The sequence below is a fragment of the Macaca mulatta genome, chromosome 12 (assembly GCF_049350105.2).
Source record: "Macaca mulatta isolate MMU2019108-1 chromosome 12, T2T-MMU8v2.0, whole genome shotgun sequence".
In the NCBI taxonomy this organism is placed as follows: domain Eukaryota; kingdom Metazoa; phylum Chordata; class Mammalia; order Primates; family Cercopithecidae; genus Macaca; species Macaca mulatta.
In genome coordinates, this window is record NC_133417.1 from 108,316,440 (window position 1) to 108,335,427 (window position 18,988).

The 18,988-nt window shown below is 37.5% G+C and overlaps 1 protein-coding gene across 4 annotated transcripts in view; it reads left to right on the plus strand.

Moving 5' to 3' along the window:
- NBEAL1 (neurobeachin like 1) overlaps positions 1-18,988 on the plus strand; it is a 207,187-nt gene that overhangs the window by 79,982 nt on the left and 108,217 nt on the right. For 3 of the 4 annotated variants that reach the window (XR_013402118.1, XM_028830998.2, XM_028830996.2), the window contains exons 11-12: positions 9,334-9,420; positions 11,416-11,499. Coding sequence is in view for 3 of the 4 variants with exons in the window: in XM_028830998.2 (XP_028686831.2) it covers positions 9,334-9,420; positions 11,416-11,499 (171 nt within the window). In the remaining variant the exon portion in view is untranslated. The remainder of the gene's footprint in view (positions 1-9,333; positions 9,421-11,415; positions 11,500-18,988) is intronic. The other variant, XM_015110738.3, reaches the window with a different exon arrangement.

An 18,988-nucleotide genomic window follows, 5' to 3' on the forward strand; every position in this document is an offset into this window, starting at 1 on the left:
CAAATAAACCCCTCAGTGATGGGGTCACCAAAGCCCAAAGGAGCTCAGTCTCCTGCAGTTAAGGAATGAGGGGAAGGGATCAGGAAAAGAACACACTGGTACTCTCCCTCTTTCCCCATAAATTCAAGATTTCACACAAAGCTTTGGTTTCTAGCAGTAAACATGGAGTTATATCCTTCTATCTCCTATTAAACAACCTTGTGACCACTTTGACCTAAGTTTCTTATACCCCCATAAAATTTCCAGAGTGACTTGGATATGCATTCATATTCCCTTTCTTGCCCTCCTGACCCCGCTTTCTACATGGAAGGCCCCCAATTGTTTCTGTCTGCTTTAAGATTAAAGATTAAGTAGGTTCGACCCATCCAAAATACAGCAGTGTCCTAAGTATTTGACATGAATCACATCAAGAAAAGGTCTTGACTTGCGAGACTGCGAACTAGGGATGGAGAGTCCCTAGCTGCTTCTGGATGTTTGCATAAATTATTTAAGAATTGCAGAGATACCCCAAGAATTAACCATGTATATGTGTGGGTGAATAGGTTTCTTTTGGAGTAGGGGAATATAAAAGAGGGCAGAGTAGGAGACAAGTTTTCAGGACAAAAGATCTGGTCCAGTAGGTAACAGGGTAAGGAGAACAGAAAAGAAAGGATGGTTCAAGATTCTTACTTTAGGCCAGACGTGGTGGCTCACACCTGTCATCCCAGCACTTTGGGAGGCTGAGGCAGGCAGATCACCTGAGGTCGGGAGTTCGAGACCAGCCTGGCCAACACGGCGAAACCCCGTCTCTATTAAAAATACAAAAATTAGCCGGACATGGTGGCATGCTCCTATAATCCCAGCTATTCGGGAGGCTGAGGCAAGAGAATCACTTGAACCCTGGAGGTGGAGGTTGCAGTGAGCCGAGATCACCCCACTGCACTCCAGCCTGGGCGACAGAGTAAGACTCCATCTCATAAATAAATAAATAAATAAAAGATCCCCACTTTGTTTCAAGTCTTTTTGCCTGTTGCAGAAAAGATGTCAAAGATGCTTTAGCTATTTTTCTCTCAATACAAAAAAGAAGCTTGTAAACAGTAAAACCCTAAAGGAATATGGAGAGAAACCAACAAATATTTGCCATCTAGCGATCACCAACTCAGCGAAGTCCTCTGAAGCTCAAACAAATACATTAACTAGAGGCAGGTGGCATTTAAGAGAGACGAGAACCTAGGATCAGACACACACCACAAAATTAGGGGTCAGTTTAACAAACCTAAGCTCTAAAATGCAAAAGAAGCATATTCAGCTTCGTAAATCTTAAGGGTCAGTCTTATGTTACAATTTGAAACCACATTTTAAAGGCAATTACTTCTTTTTGCAGAATCAAATGTTTTGACCATTTTTCTCTAGGACATCGTGGATGTTGCAGTAGAGGAAATGCCTGTGTTCAGATGAATAAATTTACTGAATCTCTGCTTTTGTCTCTTTTCTAAAAGTGATTCTTCTCATTTTCTGTTTTAACCTTATAAAGAATAAAATTTAATTGATTAGAAATATTTTCCTTTGCCATTTTGAGAAAAATGTTTTAAAGTCAAATTTCAGGAAAATCTTTCTTTAACAATGAACATATCTTGCATCAGCTACTGATGGGGCATAATTTTAAAATAGGCATATTGAAGTTTATTTTCTGATATATGGATTGATTTTTTAAAGGCATATTTAAATTAATTATTACCCACATAACTGGCTTGAATGTTTGGCTGTAATTTATTTCACCTTACAAGCTCTCATGTAAGAAATGGCACATCTTTAAAAAAAACTTTTTTTATAGATTTAGGAGGTTCAAGTGCAGTTTCGTTACATGGATATATTCCATGAACTCTAGATTTTTAGTGTACCCATTGCCCAAATAGTGAACATTATATCCAATAGATAACTTTTCAACCTCGAGCCTCCTTTCACCCTACCTTTCAGAGTCTCCAGTGTCTGTTACTCTACTTTGTATGTTCAAGTGTACCCATTGATTGGCTCCCACTTATAACTAAGAGCATCCAGTAGAAGTAGCATTTTTTGTTTGTTTTTTCGTTTTTGTTTTTGTTTTTTTTTGAGACGGAGTCTCGCTCTGTTGCCCAGGCTGGAGTACAGTGGCCAGATCTCGGCTCACTGCAAGCTCCGCCTCCTGGGTTTACACCATTCTCCTGCCTCAGCCTCCCGAGTAGCTGGGACTACAGGCACCTGCCACCTCGCCTGGCTAGTTTTTTTGTACTTTTTAGTAGAGACGGGGTTTCACCATGTTAGCCAGGATGGTCTCAATCTCCTGACCTCGTGATCCGCCTGTCTCGGCCTCCCAAAGTGCTGGGATTATAGGCTTGAGCCACTGCGCCTGGCTGAAGTAGCATTTTTTTACTTTTAAGGTAAAGCTTAATTTTTCTCATTATGAAAATATTCTTTTTGTTTTATAGGCAAAAAGGTAAATATAGAAAAATAAAATAAATTATATATGATTATTTCTAGTCTGTAGACATTTTTAAAGTCTTTTTAAAAATAATTGTGGGGCTAGGCACGATGGCTCATGCCTGTAATTCCAGCACTTTGGGAGGCCAAGGCGGGTGGACCAGTTGAGATCAGGAGTTCGAGACTAGCCTGGCCAACATGGTGAAACCCTGTCTCTACTGAAAATACAAAAAAATTAGCCAGGTGTCATGGCGCATGCCTGTAATCCCAGCTACTTGGGAGGCTGAGGCAAGAGAATCACTTGAACCCAGGAGGCAGAGGTTGCAGTGAGCCTAGATCACACCACTGCACTCCAGCCTGGGCAACAGAGTAAGACTCTGTCTTAAGTAAATATAATAAAATAAAATAAAATAATTATGTTAAAATTATATGATATAAAAATTTAGCATCTTAACCATTTTTTATTGTATACTTCAGTGGTGTTAAATACATTTACATTATTGTGCAGCCCATCTCCAGAACTCTTCATCTTGTAAAATGGAAACTCTATACCCATTAAACAGCTGCCTGGTTTCCCCTCTCCTCAGCCCCTGGAAACCACTATTCTACTTTCTGTGTCTATGAATTTGACTGCTCTAGATACCTCATAAAGTTGGAATCATATAGTATTTGTTCTTCAATGACTGCCTTATTTCACTTAGCATAATGTTGTCAAGATTCATCCATGTTGTAGCATGTGTCAGAATTTCCTTCCTTTCTAACACTGAATAATATTCCATTGTATGTAAATACCACATTTTGCTTATTCATCCATCAGTGGACATTTGGGTTACATCCACCTTTTGGCTACTGCTGTGAATGTGGGTATACAAATATCTCTTCAAGATATCATTTTCAGTTCTTTTGGGTATATACTCAGAAGTAGGATTATTAGATATATGATAATTCACTTTTGAATATTTTTTGAGGAACTTTTATGTTGCTTTCCATAGTAAGTACCATTTTATATTCTTAACAACAGTGCACAAAGTTTCCAATGTCTACACATCCCTGCCAGCACTGGTGGTGTTTTTTTTTCTTTTTTGATAGTAGCGGTCCTAATGGGTATGAAGTAGTATTTCATTGTGTTTTTGATTTGCCTTCACTAATGATTAGTGATATTGAGCATCCATTTTGTGTGCTTATTGGCCATTTGTATATCTTTTTTGGAGAGATGTCTGTTCAAGTCCTTTGCCCATTTTAAAATCAGATTTATTATTGTCTTGTTGATTTGTGAAGTCTTTTTTATTATGCATTGTTAACACTAGTGTGAGCATTTGATGCATATAATTTTGTACTTTTGTTTCATTTAAGATATTTCATTATTTTCATGTGCCATAATTTTAATGTCTACATAATATTGTATTAAGTGGATGTACCATAATTTACTTAATTCCACCCGGCTAGTAGAAACAATTTGTTTCCAGAATAGAATTTTACTTCCAGTAGAATTACTAGGTCATAGGACATACACTTTTCTTATTTGTTTTTTAAATTAGGGAGCAGAACATTGTATAAAAACAAGTTGTAACTCATTGGAAAATACAGAAAAGTAGAAAAATAGCAGAAATATGGTTAAGGTTCTTGATATGTATGCAATTTGCTGTTGAATTTTTTTTTTTTTTTTTTACTAATTTATACATGTAGCAGCAATGTGGAAGAGTACATAACTAAGCTGGGCACGGTGGCTCATTCCTGTAATCCCAGCACTTTGGGAAGCTGATGTGGGCAGGTCACAAGGTCAGGAGTTCAAGACCAGTCTGGCCAATATGGCGAAACCCCCGTCTCTACTAAAAATACAAAAAAAAAAAAAAAATTAGCTGGTGTGGTGGTGTGTGCCTGTAGTCCCAGCTCCTCAGGAGGCTGAGGCTGAAGAATTGCTTGAACCCAGGAGGTGGAGGTTGCAGTGAGCCGAGATCGTGCCACTGCACTCCAGCCTGGGCAACAGAGTGAGACTCTGTCTCAAAAAAAAAAAATAAATAAAGAGTATATAGGATATTTCCATGTATCATGATGGTATCAGAAATTTTTTAGAGAGCTTCTTATAAAGCCTTAGTAAATGAAACTACTTTAAAGAGCTTTTACCTTTCTATTTGAGGTATTCTTTTCAATGATTTCCTGCTGAAAAATACCAGGGCTTAATTCTATGAGAGTAATTCAGAATAAAGGTTTTAGTATCAACTCCTTGAATTTTTTCACACTGTTTTGAGGGATATCTCTGAAAGCATTTATGTCACTTCATTGCAGTAAAGAACAGCATCAAAATCAAATAGTAAAGAATATATTGATGAAGTAAATTGTTATAAAGACAAATTCAGTGATAAAGGCAACATCTCACATGTGTAAAGAATCTGCTAATCGGCTGGACACAGTGGCTCACACCTGTAATCCCAGCACTTCGGGAGCCGAGGCAGGCGGATCACGAGGTTAGGAGATGGAGACCATCCTGGCTAACACAGTGTAACCCTGTCTGTACTAAAAATATGAAAAATTAGCCAGGCGTGGTGGCACGTGCCTGTAGTTCCAGCTACTTGGGAGGCTGAGGCAGGAGAATCACTTGAACCCAGGCGGCAGAGGTTGCAGTGAGCCAAGATCGCACCACTGCACTCCAGCCTGGGTGACAGAGCGAGACTCCGTCTAGAAAAAAGAAAAAAAGGAATCTGCTTTATAAGGTCATCTCTAGGATAGAATATAGTTCCTACTAAAATTTATTAGCATTGGTTTTTCTTCAGTATCTGAAACTCAGGTATAACAAATTTCTGATATGAATAATATCTTTTTAAAAAATACAAAACTGTTTGTCATAGCTATCATGATGGTGAGCTAATATTTGTTCTTTATAGGCCAAAGTTTCTTAAAATTTGTATCTGGAATCTTGACCTTTAAAAGTTAATTATTTGATACCACCTATCACATTTTGTTTTGAAATAAAAATGCTGGAGAAGAAATCCCTTTAAAGAGGGAAAACCAGCTGGGCATGGTGGCTCATGCCTGTAATCCCAGCATTCTGGGAGGCTGAGGCGGGTCAATCACTTGAGGTCAGGAGTTCGAGACCAGCCTGGCCAACATGGCGAAACCCCATCCCTACTAAAAATACAAAAATTAGCTGGGCATGGTGGTGCACATCTGTAATCCCAGCTACTAGGGAAGCTGAAGAATCATTTGAACCTGGAGGGTGGAAGTTGCAGTGAGCCATCAAACCACTGCACTTCAGCCTGGGTGACAGAGCAGGACTCTGTCTCAAACAAAAACAAACAAACAAAAAACGGGGAAAACCAGGCTTTGGGACCTGGGCCTTCCCTGCTGGCAGTAATAGTCTTCCTTATTTCTGGAATATTTTTTGGTTAGAATCACTTTAGATTTATCACTATACATTGAAGCCATTAAGTCGTCACAACAAAGGGGAATCTTTGAAAGAAGCTTTTAAACTTCTTCATTATACAAATAAGGAAAAATGTCCTGAGGCATTAAATGATTAGCCCAAGGTCAACACTAATAATTGATGGAGGTAGAATTTCTAACCCAGGTTTTCTTACCCTAAGTCCCTTGTAATATATAATTTTCTAATTGTATTACTGGAACTTAGGATCACTGTTTAGTCAGTAGGAAAAAATGTTTTCTGTATATTAAATATAGGAGAATCAAAGGTTTTATTGATATAAAAACATTTTATGGAAATAGTTGATATGATTCCTGAATATATAAAAATCTTTGAAATATTATGAAAACCTAAGTCCCCAAATATATTGCATGATGCCATAGATGTCCATGGTTGCTTTGTTTAAATTATTTGTTAGTAAAGAATGAATCCTTTATGTTCTTTTTTTATAGTAGTATATAGAATATACTACATAGTATATAGTAAATAGTATATTTATATAGTAAATAGTATATATACTATATATAGTAATATATATGTATAGTATATATATTTTATAATTATTTTATATATAAATAAAATACTTTATTTTATAATTAATATATATAGTATATATTATATATTACAATTTAGTATATGTATATTATATATACTATATAGTGTATAGTAAATAGTATATACTATATATAGCATATAGTAAATAGAATCAGTTTTGCTATTTAGACTCATTGGAAACTTTGGCAAATAAAGTTTAAAGTATCATAAACAATTTATGAATCAGATGGACAACCTTAAGCTGACTGCTGCTGTTTTCATGCTTTCTTTTTGTATGAGATTCATCAGCCTATTTAAGTATGCATTGATTTCCTTAAGTATTTGTGTAAAGGCTCCTTGGCTTGGCAAATGAGTTTCATCATACTATAGAGTACTTTACAATTCCATGGAATCATACATTTAACTTCTATGATAGATATGATGAACCTTAAACATTTATCAGTTATTTTGTTTTACTAAATTACAGAGATATGATTTGAATTAATGTAAATTTTTTAAGCTGCCCAAAGATACTTGAATTAACGAAAAGAATAGGCCGGGCACAGGGGCTCATGCCTGTAATCCCAGCACTTTGGGAGGCCGAGGCGGGCGGATCGCCTGAGGTCAGGAGTTCGAGACCAGCCTGACCAACATGGGGAAACCCCGTCTCTACTAAAAATACAAAAAAATTAGCCAGACATGGTGGCATATGCTTGTAATCCCAGCCACTCAGGAGGCTGAGACAGGAGAATTGATTGAACCCAGGAGGTGGAGGTTGCAGTGAGCTGAGACTGCGCCATTGCACTCCAACCTGGGCAACAAGAGTAAAACTCTGTCTCAAAAAAGAAGAGAAAAGAAAAGAAGAAAACTATATCTTCAGTAGCAAGGAGAAGAATTCAAAACCATTACCTAGTCTTTATGGCTGCTAAAATCTTGGTGTTTTTGACTGTTTCTTAGGGTAGATTTTTAGAAATACACTTACTGGGTTAAAGAGTGAGAATTGTTTTTAAAGATTCTTCTTACAGATTGCTATATTGCTTTCTGGAAAGATTTTACTCATTTTTACATTGACTAGTTTTATCTATTTGTTTCCCTTTACCTAAATATGAAATATTATTCTTTTAAAAAGACTTTGCTTGTAATAATGCCACCTTTCATTTGTTTTTTGTTTGTTTGTTTTTTTGAGTCACAGTCTCGCTCTGTCACCTAGGCTGGAGTATAGTGGCTCTATCTCTGCTCACTGCAACCTCTGCCTGCCAGGTTCAAGTGATTCTCCTGCCTCAGCCTCCCAAGTAGCTGGGACTACAGGCTAATTTTTCTATTTTTAGTAGGGATGGGGTTTCACCATGTTGGCCAGACTGGTCTCAAACTCCTGACCTCAGGTAATCCGCCCACCTCAGCCTCCCAAAGTGCTGGAATTATAGGTGTGAGCCACCGTGCCCAGCCGACATCTTTCATTTGTTAAGTCTCTGTTATGTGCCAGATACTATGCTAATAAGCTAGCGTGGATTATGTCATTGAATATATATAGCTATTTGATGAGGTATTTTGCTCCATATTTTTGAGAAAAGCTTGGAGAAGTAGTTTTCCTTGAAATCAGACAGCCAATAAGTTGCAGAACCAAAATTCAAACTCAGGTCTCTGATTCCAAGGCCTGTAGTGTATATATCAATTTATTGTTATGTTAAGCCTTATATATACTCTTGCATAACATATAATACCATACCTCTATGCAGTTTATTTTATATTGCATATTTCAGCATGTAACTCGACCTTTTGTTTACTCATTTCTGAAATAATATAACTTCCTAAGAACCTTCTTCCTTAGGATGCTCTTAATAAATTCCTTTATAAATCTAACTGTCTCTCCCTTTGAATATCATTTGAATTTTCTTTCTCTGTACTCAAATTGTGGGCAAGGCGAAGGCCTTCTGGGATGCTGACTTTTATATACTGAAACTAAAACACTTGATTTCTTTAGTTTATTGGGAAGAGGGTAATGCCCATGTATGCTAGAGATAGTATCAGTTTTCTTTTACAGAATATAAATGAATATAAATGAAGCTCAATTCTTGATGACTTTGGAGAATACTTTTAAACTAATGTTTTAACAATATGTGTGGTCAGATAAATTTTGGAAATGCTGCACCCTGACCTCCCTTGTCAAAGTACACATTAGCATATTTGAGAAGTACTTCTAGAAAGAACCATTTTTAAAGTTAGTTTGATAGCACTTCACAAACTTCCTTAACTATAGAACCATACTGGGTGTTATGTACTATAGTATCTTTAGTTTGTGTCAGTAACAGCTTTCCTTCTTTTTTGTGTGTATTAGTCCATTTTCATGCTGCTCATAAAGACATGCCTGAAACTGGACAATTTGCAAAAGTTTAATGGACTCACAGTTTCATGTGGCTGAGGAAGCCTCACAATCATGGTGGAAGGTGAATGGCACGTCTCACATGGCATCAGACAAGAGAATAGAGCTTGTGCAGGGAAACTTCCTTTTATAATATAAAACCATCAGATCTCATGAGACTTACTCACTTACCACGAGAACTCCCACCAAGTTTCTCCCACAACACGCTGGAATTTGGGGAGCTACAATTCAAGATGAGATTTGGGTGGGGACACAGAGCCAAACCATATCACTGTGAGGCATTCTCTGCTGATTCTTTAAGAATTTAGGAATATTAACTAGTCCTAATTATTGCCATTGTTTCTTATTTTAGTAACTTTGAATTCCAATAGAGAAATATCTAAACTACTATTAATTCATAATCCAAAAAGTGAATAATCTTTAATTTCTGAAAGTGTAGTATACTTCCCAGGGGAATTCTTGGGTTTATTTTCAAGAGACATGGAAACCCATTTAAGCTTCATTGCTGCTTGTAGGTAACAGTTTAATGTTCTTTCTCCATTATTCTTGTCTCTGTTTTTAACAGCTGTTTTTAAATGCTAACAATAAGGTGGCAGACAAGAACGAGAAAGACCTTGCCAACAAATTACTGACAGAAATGAATGAGGACCAGGTATCTACATAGCCTGCATCTTGTTTCAGCTGAAGTCCAAAATCAGCCAATGGGAATAACTATTCCTGTGCTTTTCTTCTTATGTCCTAAAATACACAAACACTGTCAAATTCTAATATTCATTAATTATTTTTGAAAATTGCTAAAAGTTAAAATAAAAATTGCTTTCATCTAAAGGATAAATATCTTGGTGATTGATACAAGCAATCAATACCATTCCCTCTATGTGTATATGGTCTTTTCAATTTGAGGAGATACAAAGTACAGGAATGGAATCTCAGTATCAATGCTGTCCACCTGGTGGTGACTTTTCTAAGCACTGTGGTATATTGGGACCTTAGGGCTTTCTTTGTGAATATGTATGGTCATTGTTAATATCTTGATTCTTTGCTTCTTATTGACAAGTGATGATTATAATTCAGTGGACAACCTGAATCTTGGAGGAAGGGAAGAAGATGCTGAACTCTCTGTTAATTTAGCGTAAAACTTGATTTTTTGTATTCTAGAAATTCAAGTCTATACAGGTATAATAAAGCAAAAATATGTAATTTATGTTGCTTCTTTCAATACATTAGGTAATCTAGTTTGAAAAAAAACTACCTTTAAAAATTGATGTTATTTTTATCTTCCAAAATATTTGCAAGAAAACTTACATGATGTCTTTTATTAACATTGTGTTAACGTCCAAGTTTATAAATAGAATTTTTGTGTAATAAGAGACATTATCAGCTTATTTTTTATTCTATATGTGAAGTATCAGTTTACAGAGTATTGTTTTAGAGTTCTCTATAAATGTTAATTCCTCTTAAGGCCTACTTATGTAGATTAATAAAACAATTATTATAGTCTCTTAGAGGTTCACATTACAATTCCAAATTGTAAGTGATTCTGTGCTTTCATGATTGTCTAAGCCCGATATAACAGTCATGTTCAGTTTTTTAATATTCTTGATGTTAGTTTTTGTTTTTGCTATAAATACACTGCCCTGGATCTCTTCTTTTTATTGAAGCTTTAACAGTAATAGAAAAAATTAGGCTAGTTTTTATTTTTTCATACAACTTTTAGGATTAAAAGTTGCCTTCTCAAAAACATGACAATGTTTAGAGATATGTATTTCATTTTCTGTGTCTGCCTCAAATTTTCCATTTTATATAAAAATAGATATATTTAATTGTTTATAAATATAATTAATTGGCGTATGCACATGCCATCTTAGTTTTAACACAGGATTTGGAAACTAGATGAACAAGATTATTTTAGCTGTTTTTTTATACATGCAAATGGAATTTAAACCTGGATCATTCAAGTGTAGTTTTGAAGGGAAATTAAAACGTAATAGGATTTCTGGCTGGGTGTGGTGGCTCACACCTGTAATCCCAGCACTTTGGGAGGCCGAGGCGGGTGGATCACTTGAGGTCAGGAGTTCAAAACCAACCTGATCAATATAGAGAAACCCTGTCTCTACTAAAAATACAAAAATTAGCCACCACACCAGCCAGGCGTGGTGGCGCATGCCTGTAATCCCAGCTACTCAGGAGACTGAGGCAGGAGAATCACTTGAACCTAGGAGGTGGAGATTGCAGTGAGCCGAGATTGCACCATTGCACTCCAGCTGAGCAACAAGAAAGAAACTCTGTCTCAAAAAAAAAAAAAAAAAAAAGTAATAGAATTTCCAATGAATGATAGACCTCCCTCCCTTCCTCTTGAGATTGTCCATTATTTTTAAAAAGCATGTGTTAAGCTTGTGTTTTTCTCAAAACATTTTAATGTAATAAGTGAATGTTGCCTTATTCTCCTTGACATGTGGCTTATTTTTCTTTTAAATAGGTAACTTTTCTTGCAGGTTATAGTATTTCAGAAATCCATTTCATTGGAAGAGGAATGTAATGCATGTTAAGTAATTATTTTTTCAGGTTTTCAGACCAAAGGTTTCCTAACTCAATAAAAATTGTGAACACATTTGTTAATTTCTTGTTTCTCCTTCCCCCTCAATAGGTGTTTCAGGGACAATTGGATTGTTTGGCCATATCAACCATTCAGGCTTTGACAGCAGTAATGAACAAATCTCCAGCTGCTAAGGTGAAACATATATCCTCCAGCTTTTTTTTTTCTTAACTTTTATTTTAGGTTCAGGGGTACATGTGCAGGTTTGTTATATAGGTAAATTGGATATCACAGGGATTTCATGTACAGATTATTTTGCTACCCAGGTGATAAGCATAGTACCCAATAGGTAGTTTTTCAATCTTCCCCCTCCTCCTTCCACCCTCAAGTAGGTCCTGATGTCTATTGTTCTTTTCTTTGTGTCCATATGAACTCAGTGGTTAGCTCCCACTTACATGTAAAAACATGTGGTATTTGGTTTTCTATTCCTGTGTTAGTTCACCTAAAATAATGGCCTCCAGCTCCATCCATGTTGTTGCAAAGGATATGAGGATATGATCTCATTTGTTTTTATGGCTGTGTAGTATTCCATGGTGTATATCTACCACATTTTCTTTATCCAGTTTACTATTGATGGGCATTCAGGTTGATTCCATGTCTTTGCTATTGTGAATAGTGCTATGATGAACATACATGTGCATGTGTCTTTGTGGTAGAACAATTTATATTCCCTTGGGTATTTACCCAATAATGGGATTGCCGGGTTGAATGGTAATTTTGCTTTGAGTTCTTTGAGAAATTGCCAGACTGCTTTACACAATGGCTGAGCTAATTTACATCCCACCAGCAGTGTATAAGTGCTCCTTTTCTTCACAAGCTTGCCAACATCTGTTATTTTTTGATGTTTTAATAGTAGCCATTCTGAGTGGTGTGAGATGGTATGTCATTGTGGTTTTGATTTGCATTTCTCTAATGATTAGTGATGTTTAGCATTTTTTCATATGCTTGTTGGCTGCATATGTTTTCCTTTTTTTTTTTTTTTGAGGCCGGGTCTCCCTCTGTCGCCCAAGCTGGAATGCAGTAGCGTGTCTTGGCTCACTGCAACCTCCACATCCTGGGTTCAAGTGATTCTCCTGCCTCAGCCTCCCGAGTAGCTGGGATTACAGGTGTGCACCATTATAGCCTGGCTAATTTGTGTGTTTTTAGTAGAGATGGGGTTTCACCATGTTGGCCAGGCTGGTCTTAAACTCCCAAAAGCAGGTGATCCACCTGCCTCGACCTCCCAAAGTGCTGGGATTACAGGCATGAGCCACCACACCCAGCCCTGTTTTCTTTTGAAAAGTGTCTGTTCTTGTCCCTTGCACACTTTTTAGTGGGGTTATTTGCTTTTACTTGTTGATTTGTCTAAGTGCCTTATAGATTCTAGATATTAGACCTTTGTTGGATGCGTGGTTTGCCAATATTTTCTCCCATTCTGTAGGTTGTCTGTTTACTCTGTTGATAGTTTCTTTTGTTGTGCAGAAGCTCTTTAGTTTAGTTTGGTCCCATTTGTCAATTTTTGTTTTTGTTGCAGTTACTTTTGATGGCTTCATCATGAAATCTTTGCCAGGTCCTATGTCCAGAATAGTATTTCCTAGGTTATCTTCCAGGGTTTTTATAGTTTTACACTTAAGTTTAATGCAACTTGAGTTGACTTTTGTGTATTGTAAGGAAGGGGTCCAGTTTCAGTCTTCTGCATATTGCTAGCTAGTTATCCCAGCACCATTTATTAAAAAGGAGCCCTTTCCCATTGCTTGTTTTTGTCATCTTTGTCGAAGATTGGATGGCTGTAGGTGTGCAGCATTATTTCTGGACTCTGCAGCATTATATTCTGTTCTGTTCTACTGGTCTATGTGTCTATTTTTGTACCAGTACTATGTTGTTTTGGTTACTGTAGTCTCGTAGTATAGTTTGAAGTCAGGTAATGTGATGCCTCCAGCTTTGTTCTTTTTGTCTAGGATTGCCTTAGCTATTCAGGCTCTTTTTTGGTTCCATATTAATTTTAAAATAGGTTTTTCTAGTTCTGTGAAGAATGCTACTGGTAGTTTGATAGGAATAGCACTGAATCTTTGGGCAATATGGTCATTTTTATTTTCTTTGAGACGGAGTCTCACTTTCTCACCCAGGCTAGAGTGCAGTGGCACGATCCTAGCTCACTGCAACCTCCATCTCCCAGGTTCAAGCGATTCTCCTGCCTCAGCCTCCCAAGTAGCTGGGATTACAGGTGTGCACCACCACGCTTGGCTAAATTTTCTGTATTTTCAGTAGAGACAGGGTTTCACGATGTTGGCCAGGCTGGTCTTGAACTACTGACCTCAAATGATCTGCCCACCTCGGCCTCCTAGAGTGCTGGGATTACAGGCATGAGCCCCCACACCAGCCCAGGCAGTATGGTCATTTTAACAATATTGATTCTTCGTATTCATGAATATGGAATATTTTTCCATTTGTTGGTATCATCTCTGATTTCTTTGAGCAATGTTTTGTAATTCTTGTGGAGATCTTTCACCTCACTGGTTAGCCATATTCCTAGTTATTTTATTCTTTTCGTGGCAATTGTGAATGGGATTGCATTCTTGATTTGGCTCTTAGCTTGGATATTGTTGGTGCATAGGAATGCTGCTGATTTTTGTACATTGATTTTGTGTCCTGCAACTTTCCTCAAGTAGTTTATCAGATCAAGGAGCTTTTAGGCAGAGACTATGGGATTTTCTAGGCATAGAATCATATTGTCTGCAAACAGAGAGAGTTTGACTTACTCTCTTCCTACTTAGAAGCCTTTTATTTCTTTCTCTTGCCTGATTGCTCTGGCTGTGACTTCCTGTACTATGTTGAGTGGGAGTGGTGAGAGAGGGTATCCCAGTCTTATTCTGGCTTTGAAGGGGAATGCTTCCAGCTTTTGCCCATTCAGTGTGATGTTGGCTGTGGGTATGTCATAGATGGCTTTTATTATTTTGAAGTATGTTCCTTCAATGCCTAGTTTGTTGAGGGTTTTTAACATGAAGGGATGTTGAATTTTATTGAAAGCTTTTTCTGTTTCTATTGAGATAATCTTGTGGTTTCTGTTTTGTTCTGTTTATGTGATGAATCACATTTATTGATTTGCATATGTTGAACCAACATTGCATCCCATGGATAAACCCTACTTGATCATGGTGGATTAGCTCTTTGATGTGCTGCTGGATTCTGTTTGCTAATGTTTTGTTGAAGATTTTTGCATCTATGTTCATCAAAGATATTGGCCTGAAGTTTTCTTTATTTGTTGTGTCTCTGCCAGGTTTTGGTATCAGGGTGATGCTGGCCTCACAGAAGGAATTAGAAAGGAGTCCTTCCTCCTAAATTTTTTGAAAAGTTTCAGTAGGAATGGTACCAGCTCTTTTTTATGTATCTGATAGAATTTGGCTGTGAATGTTTCTGGTCCTAGGTTTTTTCTGATTGGTAGGTTTTTTATTACTGATTCAAATTTGGAACTCATTATTGGTCTGTACTGAGACTCATTTTCTTCCTAGTTCGATCTTGGGAGGTTGTATGTTTCTAGGAATTTATCCATTTCTTCTAGGTTTTCTAACTTGTGTGCATAGAGGTGTTCATAGTAGTCTTTGTGGATTTTTTGTATCCTGTGGGGTCAGTAGTAATGTCCTATATGCCATTTCTGATTATGTTTATTTAGATCTTCTCTCTCTTTTTTTCTTTGTTCAGCTAGTGATCTATTTTATTAATTCTTTCAAAGAATCAACTCCTGGAATTGTTGATCTTCTGGTTTTTTTGTTTTGTTTTGTTTTGTTTTGTTTTTGAGACAGAGCCTCGCTCTGCCACCCAGGCTGGAGTCCAGTGGCGAGATCTCAGCTCACTGCAACCTCTGCCTCCTGGGTTCAAGCAGTTCTCCTGCCAACCTCCCGAGTAGCTGGGATTACAGGCACATGCCACCATGCTTGGCTAATTTTTGTATTTTTAGTAGAGATGGATTTCCCCATGTTGGCCAGACTGGTCTTGAACTCCTGGTCTCAAGTGATCTGCCCACCTCAGCCTCCCAAAGTGCTAGGATTACAGATGTGAGCCACTGTGCCTGGCCTATCTTTTGTATGGTTTTTGATGTCTCAATTTCCTTCAGTTCAGCGCTGTTTTGGTTAGTTCTTGTCTTCTGCTAGCTTTGGGATTGGTTTGCTTTTGTTTCTCTAGTTCTCTAATTGTGATGTTAGGTTGCTGGATTTGTAATCTTTCTAACTTTTTGATGTGGGCATTTAGTGCTATGAATTTCCCTCTTAACACTGCTTTAGCTATGTCCCAGAGATTCTTGTATGTTGTATCTTCTCATTAGTTTCAAATAATTTCTTTATTTCTGCTCTAATTTTATTATTTACCCAGGAGTCATTCAGGAGTAGACAGTTTAATTTTCATGTAATCATATGGTTTTGAACAATTTTCTTAGTCTTGATTTATATTTTTACTGTACTATGATTCAAGGGTGTGGTTGGTATGATTTTGGTTTTTTGAAATTTGCTGAAGATTATTTTATGTCTGATTGTGTTGTCAATTTTAGAGTATGTCCCATGTGCAGATGTGAAGAATGTATATTCTCTTGTTTTGTGGTAAAGTGTTCTGTAGATCTCTACTACATCCATTTGGTCATGTGTTAAGTTCAGGTCCTGAATATCTTTGTTAGTTTTCTGCCTCAATGATCTGTCCAAGTATACTGTAGTCTCTAAGAATTACAAATCTGGGTGCTTCTGTGTTGAGCGTGTATATATATTTAAGATAGTTAGGTTTTGTTAAATTGAGCCCTTTACCATTACGTAACTTCTTTGTCTTTTTTATCTTTGTTGGTTTAAAGTCTGTTTTGTCTAAAGTAAGAATAGCAACCCCTGCTTTTTTCTGTTTTCCGTTTGCTTGATTGATTTTTCTCCATCCCTTTACTTTAAGCCTATGGGTGTCATTGCATGTGAGATGAGTCTCTTGAAGACATCATACCACTGGGTCTTGATTTTTTCTCCAACTTGCCACTCTGTGCCTTTTAATTGGGGAATTTAGCCCATATACATTCAAGGTTAGTATTAATCTGTTCTGATTTGATCCTACTACCATATTATTAGCTGATTATTATACAGACATGTTGACTTGTGTGTGTGGTTGCTTTATAGTGTCATGGGTCTATGTACTTAAGTATGTTTTGGTAGTGACTGGTAACGGTCTTTCCTTTCCATATTTAGCACTTGCTTCAGGACATCTTGTAAGGCAGGTCTGGTAGTAATGAATTCTTTTAGCATTTGCTTCTCTGAAAAGGATCTTATTCCTCCTTCACTTATGAAGCTTAGTTTGGTTGGATATGAAATTCTTTGGAATTTCTTTTCTTTTCTTTTCTTTTTTTGAGGCAGAGTCTTGCTCTGTTGCCCAGGTTGGAGTGCAGTGATGTGCAACCTCTGCATCCTGGGTTCAAGCAATTCTGCCTCAGCCTCTGGAGTAGCTGGGATTACAGGTGCTTGCCACCACGCCTGGCTGATTTTTGTATTTTTTAGTAGAGATGGGGTTTCACCATTTTGGCTAGGCTGCTCTGGAACTTCTGACCTCGTGATCCACCCTGCTCAGCCTCCCAAAGTCTGGGATCCCAGGTGTAAGCCACCGTGCCCAGCCTCTTTTCTTTAAGAATGCTGAGTATGGCCGGGCACAGTGGCTGATGCCTGTAATCCCAGCACTTTGGGAGGCCAAGGCAGGTGGATCACGAGGTCAGGAGATCAAGACCATCCTGGCTAACACGGTGAAACCCTGTCTCTACTAAAAAAAAAAATACTAAAAAAAAAATACAGCCGGGCGCGGTGGCTCAAGCCTGTAATCCCAGCACTTTGGGAGGCTGAGACGGGCGGATCACGAGGTCAGGAGATCAAGACCATCCTGGCTAACACGGTGAAACCCCGTCTCTACTAAAAAATACAAAAACTAGCCAGGCGAGGTGGCGGGCGTCTGTAGTCCCAGCTACTCGGGAGGCTGAGGCAGGAGAATGGCGTAAACCCGGGAGGCAGAGCTTGCAGTGAGCTGAGATCCGGCCACTGCACTCCAGCCCGGGCGACAGAGCGAGACCCCGTCTCAAAAAAATAAAAAATACAAAAAATTAGCTGGGCGTGGTGGCGGGTGCCTGTAGTCCCAGCTGCTTGGGAGGCTGAGGCAGGAGAATGGCGTGAACCCAGGAGGCGGAACTTGCAGTGAGCCAAGATCACACCACTGCACTCCAGCCTGGGCGACAGAGAGAGACTCTGTCTCAAAAAAAAAAAAAAGAAAAGAATGCTGAACATATGCTCCCAGTCGCTTTTGGCTTGTATGGGTTTCTGTTGAAAGGTCTGCTGTTAGCCTGATGTGTCTCCAAGTTTTAAAATATTTAAATAGATGCGCCAATTTTCACTATATAAATTCTGAAGTAATGTATGAAAGTATATAATACATGTGGTTTAACACCTGAAATAAAATCGTTCACAAAATATCTTAGTGTAAGAATGAGGTTACTTATTGTTTGCCTATACTTGTGATAATTTTAAAGACAGACCCCTATAGGCACTGCTTTAAGATGTTAAAAGACGTTAATGTTTGAACTGCAAACTGATAGCATTTACGGTGTTAGCAAAAAATGGGACATGAGCACTGGTGTTGGAAGGATACTTTTAAGTGGTTCTGTGGTTCATGAGTTTAAAGAATTAAGTTTTATATCAGAGTTTTTCTTCATTAATAAAATAATGACCCTTTATTTAGTCAGTTTACGACCGCCTAAAATATGAACATTTTTCAATTTGATACCAGTTTTTCCAGGTTGTATGGCCATGGAAATTCTGCTTCTTGTATTCAGTAACCCTTAGAGTTTTCTGTTTTTTCTCATTCACTGCCACTGACTGTTCTTCTGTCCAGTTATACTGGTAGTTTCCTCATATACTGATAAGATTAGTGAGGTCATCTGTGTGAAGTGGTAAGCATAGTGCCAGGCACATGATAAGTGCTAAATACATGTCAGTGACTTTTATTATTACTTTACACTCTTATCTGCCACATCTAATATACTTCATGCCTCACCTTTCTGGTACCAGAAGTCAATTAATTACTCCCTGTTTGCTGAAACATGCCTTTCATTGTATTCCTTAGATTACATTGGTTTGTATTAGGAGACTCTAACCTTTGCTAGAAGGTTAGACATAACTCATGTCTAAGAAATGTTGACATAACTCATGGTTAAGTTCCTATTGAATAGACTTTTACAACTTTTACAGTCTGGCTTGTGACTTAATCTCCATTTAATACTAGTTGCTGTAAGATGGAAACCATTTTAAGTCTTAAATAACTGGTTTATGAGTATAATGGATTGCCTGTACTGTATTCTGAAATTCAGACATCAAAAAAGATGTTCCAGTCTTCCTTGAATTCTTTTTTTTTGTCCATGTAATAGCTGGCATGTTTAAAATTCAAAAGATTATGTAACAAAAATACATAATGAGAAAATATTTCCTTCCTATTCTTGACCCACATTCAACCATTTCCCTCCCTAAAGGAAACCAGCTTTACCTGTTTTGTTAAATTTTTTGATTTTGTAGTGAGTGTGTATATTTCAACCTAATGTAATGGGGCACTTTAGTATGTTCTAGGTTTACCAGTTGTCTTTATATTTCACTTT